This window comes from Xiphophorus couchianus, chromosome 3 (assembly GCF_001444195.1).
Source record: "Xiphophorus couchianus chromosome 3, X_couchianus-1.0, whole genome shotgun sequence".
Taxonomy (NCBI): Eukaryota; Metazoa; Chordata; class Actinopteri; order Cyprinodontiformes; family Poeciliidae; genus Xiphophorus; species Xiphophorus couchianus.
In genome coordinates this window covers 10,355,664-10,383,150 of record NC_040230.1, presented here as the reverse complement: position 1 = coordinate 10,383,150, position 27,487 = coordinate 10,355,664, and the positions used below count along the sequence as shown (strand labels likewise).

Sequence of the window (27,487 nt, the reverse complement as noted above, 5' to 3'; positions counted from 1 at the left end):
CCCATCAAATTTCAGAATCAAATTTGTGATTGGATTAAGTTACAAGACTGAACATTGTTAGATTTCCAACTAAAAATGAATACAAGAAAAAAAAAACACCACATTGAATATGAAAAACTGGCTGCTTTATTGTCATGGAGATATTCTGTACAATCAACAGAGAATTGAGGCGCTTGCGGTAAAAATTCTGATTTATTATCTCCGTCTGAATATGCTGACACACACTGTCCAGTCAGTCCCAAAACAAGTTATTGATACATTACTTGCACAGATTAGTGACAGCAGTGAGAATAATCTTGAAAAAAATGATGTCTACATGTATGGGTCCATATTTACAAAATACCATTTCTGAGCATGTGTGGCTACATTATGAAAAGCTAATGTTGAGTCGCTTTCAGATGCATCCTACAGTTCTTACATTTAGTCTAGTTTAATTCATTGCATGAAGTCTGTTTCCTTAGAATTTTACCACCACTTATTTTTGCTAAAATACAAATAAAAAATATATTTTCGAGATAGTATGACTGAAGGACAGTGAGTCTCAGTATTTATTTTTTTCTGTTAGTACCAACTGCACATGCTCAGGAATAACAGCTGCAAACAAGGACAAGACTGATACATAAACTCATTCAGTTCCTGTGCATGTGGTACAGTCCTAATTCATCAGAGTCCTGCAATGAGAATAAAGACGACAGGAACAGCAATTAATATTTCGCCAATTCCTTGTTACTTTGAAAAAACAGGCTAAAACTTACCACTGCTGGGATGTGTGCCCCTGTCCTCTTGAAGCCTCTATACCTTTCCTGCTTCCTTTAGTTTTCCCACCAGGTCTTCCACTGTCTCCACCTTCATACCTGCTTGCCTCTGTGGGGGGTCCTCAACCTTCAGCACCTCCAGTCTTGATGTGAGGTTCACACCCAAGTCTGCAGCCTTCACATTAGCAATCTTCTTCTTCTTTGCTTTCTGAAAGAAAGAAATAAAAGTTGGATAATACAGGTAATAAACAAGTGATGCTTAGCATTAAAATATTTAAACTAGAGAAAATTTATATATTCAATTTGATAAACCAAGACAGAGTGTGAATAACTATAAAGTAAAAGAAGAATGACACCTGGTTTTTACCAAAAAAAAATCTGAAAAGTGTGGTGCGAGTTCTCCAGAGAGAGTACTTTATATAATCATATTTTACTTTAACTGATCTATAAAATGAAATACAGAGAACATTCAGCAACATTATCTAACTTTACTGAAAATGGTTGACATAATGTTTGTATTTTTTTTCATCTTTATGAACGTAACTTCCCACTACCCACCATAATATTAGGCAGGGTGGCATATCTGGGGGTGTTGAGTCGAAGGTCTGCAGTCAACACTGCTGGTGTGTTGATCTTTATTGTTTCCAGCCCACCATCGATTTCTCGGACCACCTTAATTTTATCTCCATCCAGTGTAACCTCTGATGCAAAGGTACCCTGGAGAAGGAGAAGACAGCACATATTCACTGAAACAACCCTGCTAAAAATGAGTCCATCAAAAAACAGAAACACCTGCCTTTCAACACAAAGGTGCTGTGAAAACTGAAGCTGTCAATTGGTTGTTACTATACACCATCTGCTGGTGCATAGGTGGAACTACAAAGCTACTTGTATAAACCTACTTATCTCTTCTTTGGGGCATAAACTATAAAGTGATAAAAAAAAAAAAAAACATTTACTCCCACACACAGATTTCTAAATAGCTGTAAATAATCTCGTTCAATCATCAGATTTGTTTATTGTCAAAGCACTACGGTAATAAAAGTAGCAAGTTGTGACTTAATAAGAAAAAATAAATCATCATTGGACAACAAGCTGAATGTTGCACCTAACCAGCCTTTGACCAGCTGTGTTGATCTGAGCAGGAACACTGCACTACTAACTGACCAGACCCAGTCTCTGCTCAACCTGATAAGGTTCTGAGAACAAAAAGCCAACCGGCTTCTCAGCGCTGACACAACACACTTGAATAATTTTAATCTCACAAATAAAAATGAGAGACGGACTTGTTAAAAACGTATTTCATTTGCCACTTACCTGAGGCCAGTCCAGTAAGGCGGCTGTCATCTGACCAGTCTGATTACAGTCGTCATCAATGGCCTAAGAAAGAAACAAAGATTACATAAGTGACAAACCATCTACTATATATGCATGTTAAAAAAGCGATTTATAAAAAATATGTAGGATATTAATTTGCGACTTTGACCTGCTTTCCAAGGATGATGAGTTGAGCATCCTCCTTCTTGGCCAAAGCAGCCATGATTTTAGAAACCTGCAGAGGTCCTAGGGTTTCATAATCTTTCCCACTCACTTCCACATGAATGCCCCGGTCAGCTCCCATGGCAAGAGCAGTACGAATGGTTTCCTGTACCAAGGAGACATAATTACTTTTCAATATGCCTATGCTAATTTCTTCCAGATGACTTAACATTTGCTTGTTATTACTATCCACGCTTAAAAGTCTAATTATGTTGCCAGTTTGAAGTAACCCCTGTTTAAACACATTTGATCAAAAACACAGGAATTTAGCAATTAGATTCAGCAAGCTCAAAAAACTAGTATTAGTGAGAACTGTGCAAAAATCCCACCCTTTATGGAAATGTGACAAAATGACTGCCATTATTGAAAGAAAGCCATAAGAATCTCTGCTTTTAATTCATCACAAGTCATGTATGGGGACTAGCAAATATGTGGAACAAGGTCCTCTGGTGAGATGAAACGAAATTAAACTTTTTTACCTGCATACAAAATTATATGTGTGAAAGACAAATAGCAATGCACACACCATGTTAATTGTGAAGCATGGTGATGGCAGCACCATCCTGTGGAAATGTCTTTTTTCAGACATTAACTGAAACTGGTAAGAGATGATGGACAGATGATACAATCCTACACATAAAGCTGGAGTTTAAAAAAAAGGTGTTCATTAAAGCGCATTCATGTATTAAAATGGCCCAGTCAAAGTTCAGATTTTAATCAGACTGAGAACCTGTGGCAAGAAGAAATTGCTATTAGAAGCTCTTCCTTTAATCTGACTGAGCCAGAAACATTTTCCAAAAAAGAATGGGGGGAAAAATTTCATTTTCTAGACTAACCCTAAAACACATGCCTCTCATGGCAGCAAAATGTGGTTCTACAAAGTTTTTACTAAGGGAACTTAATAGGCATTTTTAAAATGTTTATTTGCAAAACGCTTTCAAAGCCGTGCATCATTTCCCTTTGATTTCCGAAATGTGCACAACTTTCTGTTGGTCTATCACGTAAAATCCTAATAAAATACAGAGAAGTAGTGGGGGTTGTAATGTGGTGAAATGTGAAAAGTTAGAGATCTTCACCATTTCACATTCAATTATGGCAGCTCTTTTCCAGACAAGGCCTAAACTTCAAAAAATGGCACAGTTTTTGAACAAAAAAGAATTTGACCAAAATGTAAGTAAATAAACCCCCACCAAATTTATTGATTGTTTAGAAAAGCAAGGGCAAAATCTAACCACATCTCTCCCACCTGTGATTGCTGTGGCCCACAGCTGACAGCCACAACCTCCTTAACAAGCTTCTTCTCCTTCAGTTTGACGGCTTCCTCCACAGCGATCTCACAGAAGGGATTCATTGAGTGTTTCACGCCATCCGTCACAACGCCAGTGTTGTCTGGCTTTACACGAATCTGAAGAGAAACATAACAGGAGAGAGACATTGAAGAGCTTCCACACTGTAGGAGTAATCCACCAAATCTGATCGAGAAAGCACACATTTCATTCTCTCAGACAAAGAGGAAAAAAAATTAAAAATCACATTTGCAACTTCGGTGATACTAGTTTAATCAAGTATTGCTACAACAATTCAATATCACTACAAATAGTTTCGCCTCCTCAACTATTAAAATGAACATTTATTTATTTTTAGATGAATGTTGCAGAGAAAAAAAATTAACATGTTGAGATGTAGAGCACTTCTATATTTTAAGATCTCAGAGTAGGGCTGCTGATCCTTCATATCAAGAGGAGCCTGTTAAGGTGGCTCAGACATCTGGTTAGGATGCCTCCCAGGTAAGGTGTTCCAGGCGCCAAGAGGAAACCCAGAAGAAGACCCAGGACAAGCTCAACGCATAATAGTTCTTGGTTGGCCTAAGAACACTTTAAGATTCCCCCCACAGGAGCTGGGCTAAGTGGCAGGGGAAAGGGGAAGTCTGAGTTTCTTTGCTTAGGCTGCTGTTTCTGCAAAGATAATGGATGGATGGGTGGTCTTGCAGAAATGTATGCTATACGCAAGGATACAATAACTTCGCTCTGATAAATAATAAACTATCCATCTATCTATAAACAAAGTACCAATTGCAGTCAATTTTTTACAGTTCACATTTGTATTAAGACCAAAACTTTTGGTGTTGCTGAGATCAGTAATTCATGTTCACAAGTGAAGTACTGTCCCACCAAACAGGATTGGAAACAGACTGACCTGAAACAGGAAAAATCTTTCAAAGAAAACAAAACTGCAGACAGTTTTCTGCCTGTTCGTCAGTTCACAGCATGAATGAGATTTTCATTATATGATCAAAGATCAATATACCAATGACTTTAAGTGATGTAATCTAGCAGTTCATTGTATTACTTTGTAAAACACAAAGTTAAACTAAAGTACATTTTCTAAACTGCTTCTGTTGTGTGATCTTCTGCACAGATCCAGTACCGAGGCACCTGCAACTACACAGCAGAGATCCAGCTGGGGGCAGCTGGAACAGGAGAGTTATTGCTGTTGCATAGACTTCATGTGGCTGTTCATGTTTTTTGGTTCTCCTGTGCTCCAACTCACAGAGAATAACAAATGAAAAAAAACTTATATTTTAATAGAATAATAATACTCAAAAATTGCTTCCTGGGAAAACAAACTATGCAGTCAGGTACAGATTACACAACTGTAAGACATGAACATGACAGGGAGCATGTCTACGTCTATAATCAATGTAAACTATTCTCCAGCCTTGCAATTTGAGCATATAATCTTTGCAGCAGGTCATAGTAAACACACATAGTAAAATTAATAGATATTGGTAGGCTAACATTAGCTTTCAGAGTCAATGACTAAAGCACTTAAAAATACTATTAAAGGGAAATTATATCAGGTGGAAAAGTAAAAGACTGTTTACCTTAACTGCATAGTCAATGACACGCTTTACTCCAACAAGAACACGGCCCGACATAGTGCAAAAAACAATTAACAATCAGAGACCGTCACAGAGTCACCGCTGTGAACCTTCACTCAAGGAGGACAACCCGGAATTATTTCACGGTTGTACCACAGAACCGCCTACCATTTCCGCCAATCATACGCAACTCTCTGGCAACTTTCGGAGTGCTGATTGGCTACGAAACGGTTAGTAGTGTTACTGAATTCATCGAGTTAGTGTTACGATTTTAATGTTCGGCTGGTAAAAAAACAGTTTTTTCACTTTGGGTGGTGGATAATCCCAATCTAAATTTGCTCAGAAATGAAAAAAAAAATAATACTCAGAGTTCCTCACCTTTTAAAACTAGGGAAACTATTTCAAGCAGAACGTTTTATTGCAGTGCTCATATATCAAAGGTCGCATAGAAAATCAAAAGAAGAAAGGTTCCGGTTTATGTGGGGCAAAGTTCACGGTTTAAAGTGGTTTTAGACTTTACTGTAATACAAGCCAAATAGACACAGTTCGTACTTAATTACTTATTGAATAATAGCTGTGTATGAGTCAGATGTGTATCTGTTTTTTAATTTTGAAATGTGTGCTTCATTCTAAATTTTCAAGAAGAAAACGAGTCGGAAAAAGTGTACAAAATCAAAACTATTTTAATATAGCGCCAATCTACAACAGAATAGCCCATATCGTTTTACAAATTGGTTGGATTTTTATTTTGTTGTATAGAATCAATAAAATACACACTTTGTGAATATAATTTAGAACAAATCTGACAATAGCAGATTTCTAAACAACAGAATTGAGTAAAGCCCAGCAGAAGTATTTCTAAGTGTACCTAAAGACAGAGCATTTTATTTCTTAAAGTGGTATTTGTCTGGCATTTATATTTTAAGTTACTTTTAAATTTCTAAAATTAAAATTCTAAATTATTTCATTGATCCAAAGGGGAAATTAAGTGTTGTTAATGGGAGAGTGTATGAAATCTCCGATTAAGACAGAAAATTAGGTAAAACTGGCTTTAATTGTTAGAAATTAGAACTGATGAAAATATTGGAATTATAGAATATACGTAATAACTATGATACAGTTTTTTAATAACAAAAGAGTTGTTTTATTTTTTATTGAACTCCTAATAGTTTTATATTTTATCAATACAGGCTAACGTTTGAAAAATAGCAATAAATGAAAACAAAAGCAGCGCTTAAAGAGCCTTGACTTAGAAAGCCGCTTATATCCGCCCGGCGGAGGCAGCGGGCGGATATAAGCGCCCGGTGCCTCCGGGATCTCACCCTCAGCAGCAGCGGCCTCCATTTTAACTCCGACACCGAGTTGTACCTCACGTGTCCTGGGCTGTCTCTCTCACATGACCCAGTGTTTGTTCCCGTGATCAGCACTCCCATCTCCGTCTGTGACACCGAATATCACTTTTTATTTTCACCCTGATGGATATGCTCGAACAGAGTTTGGACACTGCAAGGTGAGCGGGACACTCAAAATGGCTAACAGAGACAGGCTAGCAACTACATGCTATTAGACAGCGCTAGTTTAGGACGCTTAGCTAGGCCTGACCCTAAAAAACTGCTGTTAAAAACAGTTTAATGTGAGAACTGCTCTTAAGTTAGCAACTAAGGCGGAGGACCTTCTGACATGTGGTACTCAAAGATGCAAGTGGTGTATTACAAGAAAACATAATAATTAGGCAATAACATTTCAGCCTAAGCTAACTAAAACACTGAATATTGTTCTCAGCCGTTAAGGGAAACAGAAACCACAGCAAGGTTCGATTTTTCTGTAAAATTACATTGTTGGTTTGCGGGACTCTTGCCTGGGTTTGGAATAGGAGAAGTTGAGGGTGATGTATTATGTTTATTTGATCGTTGAAACATTTTAACTACTTCGTAGTTTCTGAAAACTGAGTTGTTTGCATTCGATTTGCAGCCAAGAAAAGCAAGAAGAAGAGGTTGTCCAGGCATCTGAGGGTGAGCTTTTGTTTGGCTTGCAGTGGCAGTGATGTGTGTCAAATATCAAAGCAATTTTAAAAAGAAAAAAATTATAATTTAGTCCAAACTATTGCTTACGAATTCGAAACCAGTTGATGCATTTTTTTTTCTCACGGTGAACAAACTAAGGTCATTACTTAAAGCTATTTTTATTTGTGAAATACTTTGCTTTTTATTAGCTCCAAATTCAGAAGTTTACATAAATTTCCTTAGTACTATGTTTGATGGAAATGCTTTGAAAACTTCAGGACTTGGATCAAATATTTTATCTTTCCACAGGCAACTCAAAATAATTTGCTGGAATTTTTGCTCATTCCTCCAAACAGAACTAATGTAACTAAGGGAAGTTAGTAGGCCGTCACTTTTTTTCACCTTTGCCCACTAATTTTCTATAAAATTGAGATCAGGAGTTTCTGATAACCACTCCAAAACATTGACTTTATTGTTCTTCAGCCTGTTTGTAATCACAATGTACTATGCTTAGGGTTACTGCCCATTTGAAAAACCATTTGTACCCAAGCTTTACTTTCCTGGCTGTTCTCTAAATGTTTTGCTGGAATATTTTCACGTAATAATCTTTCTTCATGATGCCATCTGTTTTGTGAAGTGCTCTCGTCCTTCTCCCTGCTAAGCACTCACACAACATGCTGCTGCCATCCCTGTACTTCCCTGTTGTTATGGTGTTCTCAGGCTTGGCGTTCATCTCTAAATGGACTTTGAGCGCAGTTTGTTTCTCTGGACTTGTTTGACTCTGAAAAACGACATTCCCTTTCGGGGCTTGACTCGCTCGTACCAAAGCACGTTCATGTCTGGGACACAGAACACATATTCCTGAACGGTATGCTGGATATTCCAATACTGTTTATAGTTGCATATAGTTGTTTGGATGAATGTGGCACATTGAGGAATTTAAAAATTGTACCCAAGGATGACCCAGACTTGTGGAGGCCCACAGTTAGTTTTTTTCCCCTCACATTTTGGCAGATTTCTTTTGTTTCTTTCCCTTACACTGTTACACAAGGAAGGGTGTTTTTGAGGTGTTGCCTTAAAGTACATTCAGTGAGGATGCATGTTTTCTCTAATTAACCTATCAGAAACTTACAAAGCTATACCATCATCATTTTGGCATTCCTAAATTGATAAAAGTCTTATTGATATTAATATGTGTAAACTTTTAAATTTAAAGAAAATTCAAAAATCTATATTGTTTAAAATATATGTCTATAATTTTCCAGATATCCATTAAATAGATGTAATTTGGGTAATACTTGCTGGGCTAGGATTACCAAATAATCTAAACAATAAAGTTTAGATTATTTTTTAGAGAGTGAAAAACTACATGGTTATGCGTCTTCTTTAATGTCTGGTTTCAACTGTATATCTCTTTGCTTTATGTAAAAGACAGAACTTTTTCTACAGCTTCACTAATCTCTCTTTCTTCTCTGTAGTTCTGTTTGCTCTTCTTATAATAACCATTGGCTGTTTGCGTTTTCTTTTCTCACTGTAAGACGCAACAGGGGAAGAGCAGACGGCTGTCACAATAGCCAGTGTTCAGCAGGCTGCAGGATTTGGAGACCACAACATCCAATATCAGTTTCGCACGGAGGCGGGGCAGGTAGGTACCTTATGGATCAATCAGTGACACTGAGGTGACTTCTGCCTTTCAATGGCAGTTTCAGAAAGTCTTAAAGTGCGCTTGATGGCGAACACGTCTTGGTATTACGAGCAGAAAAAGCCCCTATTCCAGAGAGAGGCACAATTTGACTCTCTAGTAATTTCACATGTCTGTCTCTGGTGCCTAGTAGTTTGCAGCATTTTGATGAAGGTGGCGAAAAGGACTTGATCAGAAGCATTTTGTCCTAAACAAAGTGTGAACGTATTCATACCTGCGAAGTAAATGTTCACATTACCACCCCGAGGTGTTTTATTGGGATTTCATGTGATGGACAAATATAAAGTTGTAAAAATTGTAAAGTTTTAGGAAAGCGATGCATGGTTTACTGCAAGCGTGGAGTGAGTTTGTTGTTTTCACTTTACTCTGTTACCCTTCAATAAATTTATTTGGAACCGTCTTTAAAAGTTGCATAGTGTATAATTGACTCCAGTTTTGTGTAATTTAATGTCGGCCTCAGAGATTTTCAAAAGGGCATTAGTGGACAAGCTGCATCATGTAGGCCAGCGGTCTGCAACTCCAGTCCTCAAGGGCCAGTATCCTGGCACCTCAATTAAATTACCTCCTTTGTATACAGTCAGGTTAATGACCTGATTATTTGAGCAGAGACACATCTAAAAGTTGCAGGATACCGGTTCTCGAGGACTGGAGTTACAGACTCCTGATGCAGTCCTACACATGGTTCTCCGTGTAATCTTGCTAGATGGGTAAGGAGAGTGTTATTCTGAGAAAAAGGTCAGTGTTCCGCAGATCCAGTGGAAGAGTTTTACTGAAGAGCAACAAGAAGAAAGCCATTGTTGAAAGAGAGCCATTAAAAATTGTGTTTGCAGTTTGTCAAAAGATATAAAGGGTAACAGGAAACATGTGGATGACGGTTCCTTAGGTCAGATGAAGCCAAATTAAACTGTTTCGCTTACATACAAAACGCTGTGTGGCAAAACTAAAACTGCACGTCGACTCAAACATACTCTTCTCACCTTGAAACATCCTAGTGGCAACATTGTGCTTCGGGGACGTTTTTCATCTTCAGGATCAGAGTTGATGGGAAGTTAGATGGAGCAAAAACATACATTGTATTCTTAGAAGAAAAATTGTTGAAGCAAAAGTTTTGAGCATATTAGCAAGTCTAAGTATACTGCAGTTTCTTAAATGGAATGGTTTATTAATGTGTTACAATGACCTAGTTAAAATCAAGACTTAAATTTATTAGAGAATCTGCGATAAAACCTGGAGGAGCATTTTAAGAACACCAAACCAATCAGGAGAAAGAAATATTTTAAAAACACAATGGTTGAGAAGTTTAGGTTCTTGATAAATTCCTATTGTTGGATAAAACCTTTCTTACACCTCCACATGACTACAGAGCTTGAGAAAACATGAATGGACAGAATACAAATGTAATTACTACACATCTGTTTACCATAAAATCAATCTTCACTGATTGAGCTTTAACTAATGGCTACATTAAAGTTGGAACTTTGAAATGGCAAACCGTGACAAGTTTCTGAGGATTCTCTTGACCTGGTACTCCAAATCATCCTTTAGTGTAAAAATAGAACAAAAGACCTGGTTAAGCTAAAGAATCACTACACAAGCTTAACAAAAGGAACCAGGCACTGTATATTTAAAGGTTATTCGAGTGTAATTTCTCTACTAGAGATGTCATTTTGGTTGCAGCATCCACTGCGCCAAGAAATTTCCGGACGGTTGGAAATATCATGAAAATCTTTCACGACAAGCCGGTTAGATCAGCAAGTATCTGCTGTTCATGTCCCATATTTCTGAGTCAGGTGGGTTGTAGACTAATTTGCCTGAAACAAAGATAAATGTGTTTTTCTTTCTCTGGCTCCCAGAAGTCCAGTGTGACTATTATCAATTTTTTTCCCCCTATCCACTTATCTGCGTCTCTTTACTCATTAATGATGCATCTGTAAATGGTGAATATGTTTTGGAAAAACATACCATGACATCGAAGAGGGCTTTTTCATATTTTTGGTGATATGTATGTTTTTTTTTTTTTTTTTTTGCACTGGAGGGAATTAAGTCAGTGATCCATGTGGCTCATTTGGCATTAACAGGTCTAGCATGAGCAGCCATGTGATTCCAGTCTGGTCTGGGATTGGCATGGGGGAAATGTCACATGTCAGTCAGCAGGACAGTCACATGATGGAGGAATACAAATAGCGATTCTTGAGACAAACAGGCTCATTTTCTTCACAGCTTCCTTAAAAATTAAATCAGGCACATTCTGAGGCGTAAGCATATTGTGCGGGATGATGAGATTCGTGCATTGCTGAGGTTTGAGCAGCAATTTCAGATACTGGCTTTGGCTAACCTACAGAAACAGAAATGATAAACAAAGCAGCTAGCCAGGTGAGGTTTCTATCTGTGTTCAGAACACCTAAAATGCAAAAAAATATGATAAATGTCTGCTCTAATTGCTCAACTTTACTAATTTGTGTCTCTGTACCAAAGGTGACGTATCGTGTTGTCCAGGTGACCGACCAACACGTTGATGGAAGAGAGGATGCAGGAGGAGCAGTGAGCGTCGTTTCAACAGCTGCTTTTGCTGGGGCTCCTCAGGGTGTGGCTCAGGTAACACAACCATTATTTTTTTCCTGAACAGAACAAATTGATACTATGTAGGGCCTTAAAAGAAAAGCTGTGTCCTTTGTCTTCATTATAGAAAATGTTCTGTTTTAGCATTTCAGTAAGAGACTAAAACTAATGCAAAACTATCCTTCCTCTTCATTTCGTCTATGTATACACTATCAGTGTGTTGTTGGAGTCTCTGATCTATTGGAATCAGGCAAATAAGAAAAGAAATCTTGACAAAGGTTTGGTGAAATAAATCTCCAAGACTGGCTCTTAATCAGAGGAACTGTGAGGTGGAAATATTAATATTCAGACTGGACAGTTTTCAACATGTTTTTCCTTCTACTGAAATGTTCACATCCTGTTTGTGTCATGTATTCAGAGACAGTGACAAATATTTGGAATTATCACAAAATTAAAAACAAGTGATTGAGAATCCATCAGACCATCATCATAGGGTTGCTAGGGTAACAGGTCCATGAAGAAAACAAAGACGCCCTTTTTCACAGCCTCACTTTTGTTTATGTTGGGAACACAAGGTTTTCCCAGGCTACAAGGGATATGTAGTCCTTCCAGCAAATTCTGGGTCTGCTCTGGGCGCTCCACTGTGAGATGTTAATGAAAACGGAAACTTGTATTTTTTTTATTTATTTTTATAGGAATGGTACACCTTAGATGACTGTCTCAGAAAGGGCTTTTTTTTATATCCACATTTTTTCCACATTTACTGCTGACTTTATTATATTTGAAGACAGAAAAAAATGCATTGAATTTCCTTAATCTAAATCACTGTAGACTATCGAACTCACCTGAAACCAGTTCCTTTAATAAAGCAGATTTTATCCAAGTCGCTCACAGCAGTTCCTGCTTTGCTTTTGTTCAGCAATTTCCACCTGTGGGCATTACAGTACAGGGACTGTCTGCTACCTGTTGACTGAGCTGCATGTAGAGTAGCAGAACAAGGGGTTTCCATTCCCTTCTCAATTAACCCCCTGACCCTTGCTTATCCACAGCTGGTGCGCTTTACACATTACAACAAGGCTTGTTTTACCAAATAATTATTGTTTCGAGCAAACTACAAATAGAGGCAACTTGACAGAATAGGAAGCAATGTTATCTTTAATTTTAGGGACTAATTTATCTTCTGTTGGAATCATAAACTACTGTCTCCATCAACAAACCTGCAAGATATTTTTGTTTTTGTATTTTATTCCTTTGTTTAAACAAACATGTGAAATAAGTCGACTTTAAAGAAAATCAGAAATCGGTATCGGCAAGTAATTCTCCAAATTAAAATCTCTATATAGTTGCAAGTCATACAAGTATAATCAGAGCAATAATTCAGAACCAATAGTCATTGTGAACTATTTTTTTAGGGCTGCAACTAAAGAGTATTTTAGTAACCTATTATTCTGATGATTAACCGAATTAAAAAATTGGCAGTGTAGGGTTGATTTATAATAACTGAACAATAGGGGCTTAAAATGAGATTTATTTCATCAGAACCTGAACCAGGTAAAGCTAAAACTATGCCACTTGAGTACTGGGTGGAAAATATTCACAGAATGTTTTTTTTTTTTTTCTTTATCTGAAATGTAACAAAGTATATGTTTTGTGTGCAGTTTTGGCTTAACTACTGCTCTGGGTGTGTTGTTTTAGCAAATGGGCCTCTTATTGAATCTGTATACTAATTTTAACAAATAATCAATCACTAAATTAGTTAATAATTTAATGATAAAATTACAGAAATTAATTCATGACAATTAATCCGATTAATTGCTTCAACTCCGATCGTTTCTTCTATTTGTTGTCATATTCAAGAAATTAGTGAGCCATTATTCACTTATTTGACAAGTTTATGTTAAAATCAGAATAAGATGTCAATCGCAGCAAAATTTCTAACAATCATTGGGGCTTTTCCAACCAGAATATTCCTAACTTGATCTCAGTTGCAGTACACCAGCGGCTCCTCTGACCTTGTTGTTATCACCACTAACGAGATCTGTGCCACTTCCTCTCTGCTCTTTATCCCTGCCGTCACACCGCTCTGTCTCTTCCTTGGGGGCCCGCAGGAGGGACACCGGTATTGAGTCTGACAGAGAACGAGGTGTGCGTTTACCTGCTGTGACTGCTCCATTGCCACTCGCTCATGCCTTTCCCTCTGTTCCTCTCTTTTCTGTCACAGGCTGTGATCCAAAACCCTTTCAGTAATGGAGGAAGCCCAGCAGGAGAGGCAGTGGGAGGGGAGACCCGCTTCGCTTACTTCCCCGCAACCGCTGTGAGCGACGGGACCGTGTCAGTGCAGGCCGCTGCAGACCCAACCCTCACACAGGCGGGGGGTGAGTCACTTCTCACTCTCAGTCTGCACTGGGCCGAAGCACATCAGAGTTATACGGCTAATTAAGCCATTATTTTTACAAAAGCCGCTCGTTATGAGTACCCTAAAGCCAGAATAACATCCTGTCTCTTAGTAGATCTAAATAAGCCATTATCTCTAAAGCTCTGGCTAATTTAAAATACAGCAGGATGCTGTAGATGCAAATTCTACCGTCACATTTGTTGCATGCTGTGGTTATAGCTTTATTTGCAGTCAAGGTGAGAGTCGAAAAGATGCTTCATCTATTATTCAGAAAGTGTTTGAAAAGCATGTTTTGGTCAGGCTCAGGCTCACAGCTTTAATGTGATCCCATGTGTCTCCAGGAGGCGCATCATTTTAGAATCAGATAATTTCATAAATGGCAAATTAAGGCAATATACAAACCACAAGTGGTGTCCTCTTACGGACACCACTTGTGTCAGATGTGCAAGTCTCCATTGCAATTTAGTCACCGCTTGTTTGTCACATGCTACCATACGGCCTCATCCACACGGTCACATGTTGTTGTCCTGCTGTATTACCTCGTTGTGTGGTTTTAATGTGCTTCTGCTGATGATTCTTATGAGGAAATCTGTTGATATGGGTTCCTGTTCTTTGCTTTGAAGCTGTTCAGAACATTAGTAGCTCAGCTCCATTATGTGCAACAAATCTATTTATTGTGTGCAAATCAGCCAGGTTTAGATCCTGTGGGCTGTTATTGAGGAATAACTGACTGGTTGCTTTTTTTTAAAAAAATTTATTTTTTATATCATTTATGGTGATTGTAACTCTGTTTGTTTTTATTCCGAAAATTCTTATTTGTTTTTAATGCATTGGACTGTGGATTGTTTTATTCTAAAACCACCCAAACTCAGATCCAAAACGATTTGTGCCTAATAAATCCAGGCATTCTGCCCAGTTTTAGTTTGTGCAACTAATTTTAATTGTTTATTTCATCCTTAAATGGATGGTAACAAATATATGCTGTTGTTAAGTTGAGAGGTATTTTAAATGAAAATGCTTTTGCTCACTACAACAGTATAGTAAGATGTGCATAGATGAACTAGTTCTGGTAAATTCAGCCTGTAATTTGCACATTTTTGCCACCATTATGCTGTAGGGCTAACTAAATTAAATAATAATCTTGATAAAGATTTTAATATTTTATATATATTTTTAATGCAGTAATGCTAACTAATAGTGCCTCGGTTTGGATTTTTAACTATATAAATATTGAAAAAATTCACTTTCTAACAGGTTGCAACATATTGAAACGTGCCTTGAGTTATTAAACATATTTGATTCATTTTATCCATAAGCAGTTGATGATGTATTATGTCAAAGTCATGCAGCATATCCATAAACTGATTTAATTTTTTTTAATCATAAGACTGTGTATTGCAGCATTCTACAGAGCTAGAACTCAAACTACCAAGGTTCTATACAAGTCGAGGTTCCTCTGCTGTTTGTTACTCAAGAGGTTCAGCTTTATAGCTGGAGTAAGAATAAGAAGAATTTGAAGACAGTTGGTGGAAAGAAAAACAATCCACTGTTAGCTTATGTTTAGAAATTTTTTACTAAGCTTGGTGTATTATCAGGGGTTTAACATAAGAGGAATACTTTTGAGAAAACTGAATCTTTGTTTTGTTTTTTCAGAGTAGAAAACATGTTAATCAAAAAATAGGTTTTAAAAAGTCTGTGTAGAATAATCCAGATTAGTCCATAAATAATAGATTTGATGTTTGCCTAATTTCATCATGGTCCAAATGGCAAAAAGAAAACTAGCATTGAAAGTTCTCCCTTTTCATGTTTTAACTATTAGAGTAAAGCCTTCGTAAATCTCAGACTGTGTCTCTAAAGAATCTAAGTATTGTTTTGATCTAAGTATTTTAGATCTTCAAATGTGACCTAGATTCTTTAAAGACTGAAACGGCCCTTTTAGTTTTGTGCCTTTAAGTCATGTCAAGTTCACTGTCGTTATCCAGATTTAGTGGATGACCATATTTTCTTACAGCCTTTAAGATTCTAACTCTTGTACATCACTCTGTTTTTCTTCTGGGTACCAAAACGGTGCCACACACAGCCCTCTTATTGCTGGTGTGTGTGGGTGTTGTCAGCCATCCTGAGGAACAGTCTATATTAGTAAACTTTGTCCACACACAGGACAACTCGACAACTACTGCCGTTCTTGCTTCAAATCAATCACACTCAAATATAGCAGGTTGTCAAACTGAAAGCATCCACCTTCATATCCAGCATTACTCATATCAGCTTAAATTTGCTTCACTAGATCAAGTAACAAGCTGTTGACAACTAGAAAGCGCTTTGTCACACAGGCTTCATTTAGATTAGAAAATTCAATCCTTTGTCGTGAGATTTGGTGCCACAAGTTTAAATTTACCTGAAAGACTTTGGTTTGTTGTTCTTGTTTTTAACAGAAAATGTCCTGTTTCAAGAAATTCTAACGTGTATATTGATTTGAAGCTGATTACTCACTTAAAAAATCCTCGTATAATTCCTGCAGGTCAGTTTTATGTGATGATGACGCCCCCTGATGTCATTCAGACAGGCACACAACGAACCATCGCCCCACGCACGCAGCCTTACCCTGCGTAAGTATCTCCTCTCATTCAGTAATATCACATCAGAACTTTTTCTTCCTTTAAAGAAATGCCCTGATCAAAGTAGGCTTCAGTTTGACTTCAACCATTTGAGATTGGAATTATTTAGATTGTTTTCCTTAAGCCCTATAGTGAATCTGCAGGCCTTGATTCAGGCTTCTTTGTAAATCAACAGCCTCTATCCATCAGTCTAAGATGCGTATCATCAAAGGATGTGATCACATCAAAAAAACAAAGAGGCCTAAATCAAGTAATCCAAATTCTAATGCAGGTGGAGGCTGTAGATGTAGAGTTGAAATTTCTCAGCATCAGAGATGTAATGGATAGTAGAGAGGTATTTTTTCATACGAGTGTATCAAGAAGTTTAAATCTTAATTCATCGCTTTTATGACTTCTGTTACTAAATTTTTGCTGAACGCCATGATTTAGTCTGAGTTCCTTATCTGCTTTTCTCAGTTTTGGCCCATACTGCTTGTCTGTCTCTGAAAGCATCGCACTTTACAATAATCAGACATCAAACGAGATTCATCTCAGAAGATCTTCCACTGTTAGACACACGCTGGTATTTGTAGTCACTAGGATTATAAGCAGGGTCACTCAAACAGCGTCTGTCGTGTTAATTAAATGACACCAGGCTGCTTCTGGCTTAATTTAGATGCTTACTTAAAAGACGAGGCTTCACTTCCTGCCAAAAACACATTGGCACTGGTTAATAAGTGCTGAGAATTGAAAGATTATTGAATCTCAAGTAGCTTGATTTTTCTGTTGTTTGGTAAAAGCCAACTCAGTCATTAGCTTTCTTGGTCACAAACTGAACACATGACTCTTTATCAAACCGGATTTGCTTTGAGCTAAATGAATATTCTTGTCTGAATATGTTATGTTCTAGCCGACTTTAAAATTTGGGTTAGTCTTTTTGAAGATCTGAAGCAAAGAAGTTTCATGTAGGATTTCTTTTGCCAATATTTGCAGTTGGCTAGTACAATATCCATACCCCTTGAGCTGTTTCACATGCAGTCACACTATAACCATCAACTTCAGTACATTTTATTGGGATTTTATATGATGGTCAAACACAAAATAACACACAATTGTTAAGTAGAAGCAAATAGATGCACACTTTTCTTATTTTTTCTCGTTTAAACCCCTTGAGTCACTACAACCACGTTTGCAGTTACAAGTCTTTTTGGTTATGTCTCTACAAGCTTTGAACATATTTAGGTCTTAAATCTGAACTTTGACTGGGCCATCCTAACACATGAGTGTTTATTCAAACCATTATACCATTGGTGGTATGTTTCGAGCTTTTGACCAACTAGAAGAAACTTCCACCACACCCCAGTCTTTTGCATCATGTAAGGGGTCGCCTCCCCAAACATTGTGCTGTGTTTAGCTTTGGCCATCTTTCCTTTTTACTTTTTAAATTAATTGGGTGAAATTAGATCAGTTTAAAAGCCATGTGTTCTTTCCCTACCCGTGTAGTACTTTATGTTGGTCTGTCGCATAAAATTCATACATGGAGGTCTCAAATCCAGCTCAAAGGGTATGAATACTTGCAATTTTCTGTCAAAAGTATCTTGTCAGTATGTGTGTAATGAAATAAAAATAAATATTTATGTGTTTCAGTCATTTCAAAGAACTCTAGATGTTTTGAAGATGTACATTTTTTTTTTTTTGATGAGCATCTTTAAGGGCTGAGCAGTTTGTTACCCTGACAGCAGTTCTGCTTTATGTTGCTGCGTCAACACGCTGCTTTACTGCCAAGATTAAAGAACAAACCATGCTGGAGTTTATGTAAATAAACTGTAGAATATTTTATTTCCCCCTTTAGATTCCTGTTTGTAACATGTATGTTCCTATTTATTCCCTCCTAAGTAATAACTGTAACCCATTTAAAGTGTAACAGATATATTTGTGCTAACTAACCAACAGTATGATTGACATGTGAACAAAGTGAATGAAAACCTCCCACCCTATTTGCCGTTCGCAGAGATGAAAACGAGCTGCTGCAACATGAAGGTTTAAACTGGTGAGGACAGTTTCCACATTTCTCCCGCACTCCTTTTTTTTTCTTTTTTTTTAAACAGCAAATGAACTAATCAAATAAGATCACAAGGAAATAAGCAGCTCAAAGTCTCTCAGTCTCTGCCCCCCTCCCCCCACCCTCTCATCCATAAGTCCCCGGTGATTCTCCGAGCTCTTGATGTACGAGACACAGATAATTTGTTCGATGCCGACCCTGATCCATTGTTGCTAGTTGTGCTTGTGGCAAATAAATTTTTCCATTAGGACCTAGAAACTGGGTCATTGTTTTCCATCTGGAAACAAATGCTCGATCCACACTATTTTAGTGTCGTTTCTAAGTGCTCCTTTGTTGTAGTGCAGTTTTGTTCTCATTTAACCCAGTTTTTGAAGTTGGTGGGAGAAATACATGGAGAGTATTTGATGTTTCTTTCTTAAACACTGTTGGAAAAAGTTTATTTCATTGACCCAACTGTATTAGTTTCATAAATTATGTTAGGTAAAATATATTATTTGGAATTTCTGCAATACCTCACATATTACTGACCACTGGTGACTGCCAAGGGCTTAAAGCTGATCCCCTAAATCATCCATTGCAATCATTAAAGTCCAAGCTGCTGTCCGTAGAGTCTCATTTTATGATTTATTGTCTTACTGTCAAGGCCGTTGCTTGGTTAAGAAAGGACCAGTGGTGCAGGAGAATTAAAAATGAATATCTTTGACCAATGTGCACAGCTGTACAAACTTGTTTTTACTAATAATTTGGAAAAACCGATTCAGCACTGAGGCTGTGTTTCTTCTTATTGTCTTTATTTGAGTGGAAACAATACATCAGGGATATTAAGAAGATGTGTGGCTCTATAGTGTAGAAAAAAAGGGGAAATTGTTATTTCTCTGGGCCTGCACACTTAGTTATTCACACAGTTATCCCCCCGTTGTTTTAAATGAACCATTGAGCTAAATCCAGTTTTCAGCTAAATCCTATTAATATAGAACAGAAACCATTTTGTTGGCATTCCTGATAATAATTCATCTTTATATTCAGAAATCAAAAATCGCAATGAAATTTTAAGAAAATTCCCACCCAATTTGAGTACATTTATTCAATGAAGGAAATTTTGACCAAGTCACTGCGGGGACAGTTATTGATAAGTCTAACAATCTAAAGATAATTGTAACTGAAGCTTTTGTCTTAAGAATTTATACGAACTACTAATTTGTAAATCACAACTTTCTGTTTCTCTGGGGCATAAACATAATGCAACACAGAGGCTCATTTCTTTTAGCCACTGGGGAAGACACATATTTATCTCACCGTCACACACAATAAGCAGGATGCTAAAGAGGTACAAAAAAACCATAAGCTGCAGTAAAGAGGGTATTTTGGGTCAACAACATTAAGCAGTTGTTTGGAGGCATTCCAGAGAAAGCCATTTCTGACTTGTCATCACAAATATAAAAATTATTTAAATATAAATAAAGTTTGCTAAACATTATTGGGGTGTGCTTTGATCAGTTTGATCTGTTTGAAAACAAAAACTCCATACAGAATTGGTGTAAATTAAAACATGACTGTGAAAAAGCCCTTTATTCCCACTGTTAAGTATGGTGGAGGATACGTAACGCCCTGGGCCTAACTTTCTCTCAAATCTTTAACAGAATAGTGATCTTAAACATATAAGCAACGACACAGAAAAATCTCACCACACACAAAGCCAACCTTCGCCTGCGGCCAACATCAAGTCAAATAAAAAGACACTCTATAAAATAACACATATGATAATGTCTGTTTTTGGCCCTTTTATACCGTAAAGGCAAATTGGAAAGCTTTGGCAGTGATGTCTCTGTGAGTTCGTTAAGCAGAGTCCCGAGGCAGGATACAGAGACACGAGGTCGTTATGTTGGTCTCCAAACACCCAAACTTCAGCAGAAAGCAGCTCTGTTAGTCATTTTAAGCACTAATAGATCAGTGTCCTCCCTTTGGGCCTCACCTGGGAACAGAACTGGCAGCAGAAGTTTGGCCCAGTCTCAGTTTTCCAGTTAAGTGGCTCGAGGCTACGGGCGGGTGCGTCACAGCTGCACACATAGCCTCACATGGCCGTGCATCGTGAAGTTTTTCAACCACAAGCAACTTCAGAGGCCTGGTAAAAATAGCTCCTACATTAGTTTTGAATTGCAAGATAACATTGAAGAATGCTGCATATAATAGGGTAAGGCATAGCTGGATTTGGGGGATATGATTGGATTTCTACCTGATTGTGTGCTGCTCAGAGATGAGGGATGCGGCAGCGTTTGAAAAGTGTTTTTATTTCCATTTTATGTGCAGGAAAATGGACGGACCCCGAACGCCACGAGATGAAAGAAGACGAGCGCAACATAATGAAGGTGGGTAATTAGCGATGATTGTGGCTTTTGATTTTGTCTGATGGTCCAGCACAATGCAGCTGGGATTATTGAGGGGCCTAATGGAGCATTTTCTGTTGAAAAGACTTCACCAAACCCTGTCATGATATGTTATTATAAGAGCAGATATCATACTTTTTTTTAAATGGCCACTAGAGGGTAATGCTGAGCTGTTGAACTTGGTCAGTTTGCTTGAAATCTAAAAGATCCAAGAAAAAAGAAAAATCTGGTTCCTCCAGGCAAAAATTGCCTTCAGTAGAAAATAAATGTAGAGCTTATGCTGTTTTAAATTTTCTGCTCCTTGTTCCCTTTAATTAGTCGAAAGACGACGACGAGACAAAATCAATAACTGGATCGTCACGCTTTCCAAGATGATACCCGACTGCACTATGGACAGCACCAAGACCGGAGCAGTAAGCCGTTTCGCTCTTGACATTTTTTTTTCTCTTTTTGTGCAGCCATTTTAAATTTCTGCCTTTCAGCCTTGTGACTGCAGTTGTGTCCCCCTCAGAGCAAAGGAGGCATCCTCTCTAAAGCTTGTGACTACATCCGTGACCTGCGGCAAAGCAACCAGCGACTGCAGGAGAGTCTGAAGGAAGTGGAGAGGATACAAGTGGACAATGAGTTGTGCAGGCAGCAGGTACTGATATAGGGCATTGCTTCGAGCCTGCAAACGTGGCTTCAAGTGAAGTCTCAATGAGCTCAAGAATGCATAAAAAAAGACCTATAAATGATGATTCAAAACCTTCTTTTGAGGTGGTGGGGTGTAACAGATAAATAAATTTGCGCACAAACAGTCAACGGCAGCGGGCTGCATATGTGGCTGTGAAGATTGCCGCTGCTCTGAATAGATTGGTTTGGTGCTGCATTCAGCAGGAAAGTCTCAGAAGCATGAAATCCAGCCCAGCCCCATGTGCATCTTCATTTTTCCAAAACAAACCCCCTGGGATTCCAGGCTGTGTAGCTAATCATCACGGGCTGACAAAGAGGATCAAAGACTTTGCACTCTTATAATGAGAAGTGTTACCTGACATCAGTGCTTTCAGAGGCAGTGGGGATGATATACTCGGGGGCTGTGTGAGAACTAAGTGCATCCTAATGCATTGAAAGTATTCTGAAATTCTGGAGCTCTTTATTTTGCCGCCCGTCTCCCCTTGAATCCAAGGCCTGCAAGGTGTTTGTCAATATATTTTTATTCCACTGCTCAAAGCCTCGTATCCTCTGCTCAGTCATGTGCTGAGGAAGCTGCAGAGTCAGAATGGTGGGTTTTGGACAGGGGGTGTCTTTGAAAAGGTCTGCATGAATTTCCCCTAATCCCAGGTATTCCACAAAGCTGCACTCCCATTAGCATAAGCCAGTTTACCTGCGCAAATAGAAAAAAAAAAATGTTAGCTGCTGTAAACCGCGAGCTGCATTTACAGATGGGCCGCAGTAATGTAGATTAGCATGAAGAAGATTATATCAGTAGTTCAATTGAAAAAGTGAAGCTTCTATATTGAAAAAGTGTTCTACATCAGGTAGTCATTTCAGTTAATTTTGATTATTACAACTTGCAGCTAATGAAGATCCAAAATTTTGCTTTTCAGAAAATAAAAGAACTTCACCCAACTGAAAACTAGATTCATGTTCTGTACAGTAAATGCTCTCAATATTTTGGGCTTTTTTTTGTATGAATTACTCCCATCAGTGCAGCGTATAGACATGATCAGCCAGTGGCTCTGCTGGGTCAGGAAGAGTCTCAGCTTGCTTTCACTGCCTTCCAGCTTGTCTGGTTCCGGTGCTTCTCATCTTCCTCTTGACCCGGTGTCTGCAACCTAAAGAGACATTTCTCCTCTGCTAAACCAAATAAAACTTATTTAGAACCACAAATGTCGCATGACTTACCAAAAAAGAAAAAAGTGTAACCTAAGATTTTAGATAAATAACTATAGAAAATTTGTAATTTTTAAAGAACCACAATTGTATTTCTGTTTAGAATTTAAAATAAAGATATACATGGGATTTAGCAAAATGGACGGTTCTTCTTTTTTATTCTGTGGAACAGAAAAATATGTAAAAAAAATAAAATAAAATAAAAAAAGCACATAGATACCAACCTAACAAGAAAATCAGATCTAAAAACATATTACTAATAATTTGTATTATTCTTTGTGAAAATTCAATGCAAGTATTGCAGGAATATACTGGGAAACTGTTTAAAAACTGCAGTTGTTATTATATGTAAATGTAAAAATATCAACTGGTTCGTTTTAATTTTTAGCCTGTGTTATTAAGAGCCATATGGAAGGGTCAAAGAGGCACTTGTGGCTCTGCATCCGTTGGTTGTACACCCCTGCTCTTGATAATGCTCCATAGATTCTCTATTGGGTTTTGGTCAGTTCAAGTTCACTGACCGATTAAGCACAGTGACATCATAGTCATTAAGCCTGGTGTTGGTACTTTTGGCAGTCTGTTCAGATGTCAAATCTTGTTGGAAAATGATTCCAGCATCTCCATAAAGCTTGCTAGCAGCATAAATGAAGTGCTCTAAATGTCCGGTTATTCTTTGGACTTGATGGAACTGGACGACATGGACTTCCTTATTCATCGCTGACTGTAGAAACTTCACATTGCAAAATTTATACCTCTACACTCTCTCACCAGGCTGTGGGACTTTGATTCCCAGATGAAATAGAAAAAAAATATTTTCAACTGAATTTTTAAAATAAGACCCACAGGTTTTGTTCTTATTCCTGCAGCACCACTCTGATTAGGAGGGCAACTAGCTATTATTTTAGTTGTCAAATATTCTATCGATTTTTCATTACATTAATGAAATAATGTATTTCATTATGATTAGAAATACATTAAAGGATATAAGCAAGAAAATAATTCAATTCCCTCTGTAAATAAGAAAATAAACATTAACAATTATTCTCAATTAATTAGTTAACGATTATTTCAGTAATGGAATCATCATTTAATCATTTCAGCTGCACTTCTGATAAATTCCATGATTGATGTGTGGCTGTTCACAAGCTTGTAGCTTTAAGCATTTCAGGCATAGATCATGCTTTGTGATGTTCAATCTAACTCTTGATAGCTGTTATCTCCTTTATTTCATTTTTTTTTTTGTACAACAGATTTTCGTTTTGCTCAACTTCCATTGATATTTCTGAGCACAGTGACTGTGCTGATTTTTTCCTGTGGTTTCATAGCCCATAATGTAATATTTATGACATTTTATGTGTTTAATTTAATATTCTTGGTTTCAGAGAAACTGAGTTTAGAGTTGAGTCACTAAAATTAACTGAAATAAGCACTTAAGATCCATTACACTGATGGGTGTAATGGATCTGTTTCCTGTAGAATTTCAGTTTGATCAAATTCCTAAAGTACAACAACTTTTTGTTGTTTTGTTGACGGTCTAAATTCCTCTGTTTTTAAGATTGAGGAGCTGAAGAACGAGAACGCGTTGCTCCGGGCGCAGCTCCAGCAGCACGGCATCGAGACTGTCGGAGAGACGCCGCCACAATAACGGAGACGAAAGCAACAGTCAGGAGCACCGACCACTTAAACGTGTCACTGATGCTGTAGGTGAGGAGAGAAAAAGCAGACACGACGATTGGAAAAAGACTTGTTGGAGAATCACTTTGTCTTTAGTGATTCCCTCCTTCTCCAGCTTCCGGGTCACGAACCCTTCACCAGCCATTTGTGGCTGCACTTGACTGTTCTAGTCCTATCGAGATAACCACCCGTTGCAGCTCAGTAGAAGTGTACTCCAAGAAAACATGTCCTCTCACCTCCGTCGGAGTGCTGTACCAGCACTAGCTATGAAACAGAACCTCTGCTGAACTTATCCTGTGATTCATATTTATGTAGCCTCACTAATGGACTATGGGTTTTGTTATCTAAGTTTGTTTCTTGTGAGTTCCCGTTTCTCGCCATTCTTAATTTTTTCATATTTCCTGCTTTAATCCTGTTTGTGGTTTTTAGTTCTGTATTAATAAGTTGTTTTTAGCTCATATAATTTATTAGTCTGCTTGCTGACAGAAGACTTGACGGAGACCAGTTACGGTGAAAATCATGCACGACCCCCCGAGCGGAGCGGGCTGAATTTTAAAAGCGAGAGAACGTCAAAAGTTTGCAAAACAGGATTCTGAGAGACGAAAATAATGTGACACACATATTTTACCTACATCCAAAGACAAACGAGCCGATGCCTCCAGGCAGATTTATGTAAAATACGACTTCTCATGTTTTAATACAGATGTTATAGAATGTTAGAGCGGATTATTTCTGGGAGTCAACAATCAATAACTCATTAACTCCATGCTGGCCCTCCGTCATACTTATTACCATGAAGTGTGTGCAATCTTGAAGCTTGATTTGAGGTTTAAAAAAAAAAAAAAAAAAAAAAGAGCGGGGTATACTTGAAATGTTGGGCATTTGCTTGATTGAAGAAAGTCAAAACAAATCACTTGTAAAGTTCTGATTGTTTAAATTGTATTTAAGTAAAAACATACAAGAGCAGAACAAGCAGACGATTTCCAGCTGAGCACTTTGGACTGTTAGCTGGAGAGCAATGCAGTACAAGCCTTTGCCAAACCATATTCAGGTACCGTGGGTTTATTTTTACTTTTTATTCACATCTGATTAAGCTGCATCTCAAAATGTGCAGGAATGTCTCCCCATTTGCTTTATTGCAAGATGTTTGCACCTATTTTGGTGGTGCAAATCTTCAGATGGAGCTCCACGTGCAGAGAGTGAAGCACCCTGGAGAGCAGCGCTCAAAGACTCTGCTTACTACGAAGAAAGCATGCAGAGAAATCGTGTTACACTTTTTTAGCCGAGCACAATTTGTTCTCCAGGAAAAACGAGAACAATTCAGATGGAAACTCCCATTTTCTGAACTATAAGAAAATCGAACTGGTTATACCAGTGATTCAAGTCAATATTAACACTGTTGACAAGTTTTTTTATTTTATTTTTTTTTTAATAAATATACATGATGTGTTTTTATTTTTATTTTTTATTGCTTGCGGTGGTAGGAATAAAAATGGGGGAACAAAGCTAAGAGTTGGAGCGGCTCATTAAAGCTCGGTCGCTTCTCCCCTGTTAACATCTCAGGATTTAGCAAAGCAAAACCAATACTGAAACCTTTGGCAAAATTATGAAGGCTATCACATTTAAATATCTACAAGACTGCAAGTTAACAGCTTGAGATCCGACAGTGCTGTTCTGCTACAACTACTATATTCAAATCTAATAGATCTGGTGCAGGTGGCTCATCTAAGAAGCGGGTCTCTCAGCCAAAGTCGAGGGACTGATGTGCAGTAGGAATTTTTTTTTTTCTTTTTACGTCCTTTATTTTTACACCTCAGTCAGAGGAGAGCGGAGAATGTAAAGAGCTAAATATTTGTTTTAGAAGGTTGATCTCCACAAATGAGAGGTCATTTGTGTGCGATTCCTTTTGATTTTTCTTTGTTGTTCTTTATGTTTTCTTTGAGACGAAAAAACAAAAGAAAGAAAGCTCCCTTTGTGTAGCAGCCTCACTGTTCTCAGGTTAGAGACATCTTTTCTAAATAAAATGGTGAAAAATAAAACTTTCACTTGCTGATAGCCTTGACTGGTTGTGGTTCATTGTCCTTGCTCAGCCTTTAGAGAGACCGATTAAAATGTGTTATTTCTGTTGTGAATCTTAGGTTGACTTTCTTATGTGCCAGGCTGTTAATTAGCGCCACGATGAAAACGTGTTATATTTTGGGTGGGTTAGGAGGAAAAAATTTAATTAATTTCCTCACAACTCTTCAACTGCAAGACTTTAGAAATTTTATTTATTCAAATTTAGTCTCAAGGGTGGTGCTGAATAAAGTGAATTATAATTAAAATAACTTAAAGCTGTATTCTGATTTGTTTCGACAAATCAGCTGTTAAAAAAAAAATATGTTCATGCACTTTTATGTCTTCCATCTCCCCGTGAGATGAAACTTTATCCATCAATGGGATCATTTAAAAATGTGATCTCAATGGCTTTCATATTAAGCCCTAATTTAAAGACCACAGGGATTTCTTAATGGCCTCTGGGACATTTACTGCAGCTGTAACAGTTCTGTAACTTCTCCAAAATCTATTAGAATTTATAGACTGAGTAATTGGTCATCCACTGAAAAATTGGGTTTACCCTCTGCAAAGCTCAGTTGCAATTTCTTGCACGAGTTTTCATAACCATTGAACTTTATCACATTTTATAAAAACAAATAAGAATTATTGGGATTTTATAGCCATGAATGATCATGGAAGGATAAACCTACTGACTTAGACTGACTTTATTGTCATTTTGCATGCACAGGGTGTATACAGAACGAAATTTTGTTGCATACGGCTCAGAACAATGTTTGAGATTCCAATGTTATGAGGTTACTCCAGAATAAAATAAAATGCAATATAAAATATAAATATAAAATATAAAGTGCAGGAATGACAGTAAAATAGAAGTTATTTAGCTATGTACATGTGTAAGGTATGAAGTGGAGACCAGTTTTTGAGTGCAGTCCAGTTAAGAGTTCAATTCTGACATTTATTTTAAAACTTTTGGAAGTGTAAATCCGTAGAACCATCTTTCATTCCA

At 37.6% G+C, this 27,487-nt stretch overlaps 2 protein-coding genes across 7 annotated transcripts; one reads left to right on the top strand and one right to left on the bottom strand.

Annotated features, from left to right (window-relative positions):
• Positions 1-103: 103 nt before the first annotated feature.
• etfb (electron transfer flavoprotein subunit beta) lies at positions 104-6,642 on the bottom strand. Of its 2 annotated transcripts, none has more exons than XM_028012170.1 (7): positions 6,498-6,642; positions 3,541-3,699; positions 2,242-2,400; positions 2,073-2,135; positions 1,314-1,472; positions 756-963; positions 104-671 (listed from the first exon to the last, which is right to left on the bottom strand). In XM_028012170.1, the coding sequence occupies exons 1-6, from the start codon at positions 6,606-6,608 to the stop codon at positions 793-795; spliced, it is 822 nt and encodes a 273-aa protein (XP_027867971.1). In that variant the 5' UTR covers positions 6,609-6,642; the 3' UTR covers positions 104-671; positions 756-792. The 2 variants fall into 2 exon arrangements, with proteins under 2 accessions (XP_027867971.1, XP_027867972.1); XM_028012171.1 differs by lacking the exon at positions 6,498-6,642 and adding an exon at positions 5,179-5,335.
• On the top strand, positions 6,548-26,478 carry usf2l (upstream transcription factor 2, c-fos interacting-like). Of its 5 annotated transcripts, none has more exons than XM_028012165.1 (11): positions 6,548-6,685; positions 7,147-7,187; positions 8,717-8,823; positions 11,356-11,475; positions 13,661-13,814; positions 16,356-16,443; positions 18,443-18,481; positions 20,801-20,859; positions 21,196-21,290; positions 21,389-21,517; positions 24,305-26,478. In XM_028012165.1, exons 1-11 carry the CDS (start codon positions 6,651-6,653, stop codon positions 24,392-24,394), a joined length of 957 nt encoding a protein of 318 aa, XP_027867966.1. In that variant the 5' UTR covers positions 6,548-6,650; the 3' UTR covers positions 24,395-26,478. The 5 variants fall into 5 exon arrangements, with proteins under 5 accessions (XP_027867966.1, XP_027867965.1, XP_027867969.1 ...); XM_028012164.1 differs by having other exon boundaries at positions 21,374-21,517; XM_028012168.1 differs by lacking the exon at positions 18,443-18,481.
• The last annotated feature ends 1,009 nt before the right edge of the window (positions 26,479-27,487 follow it).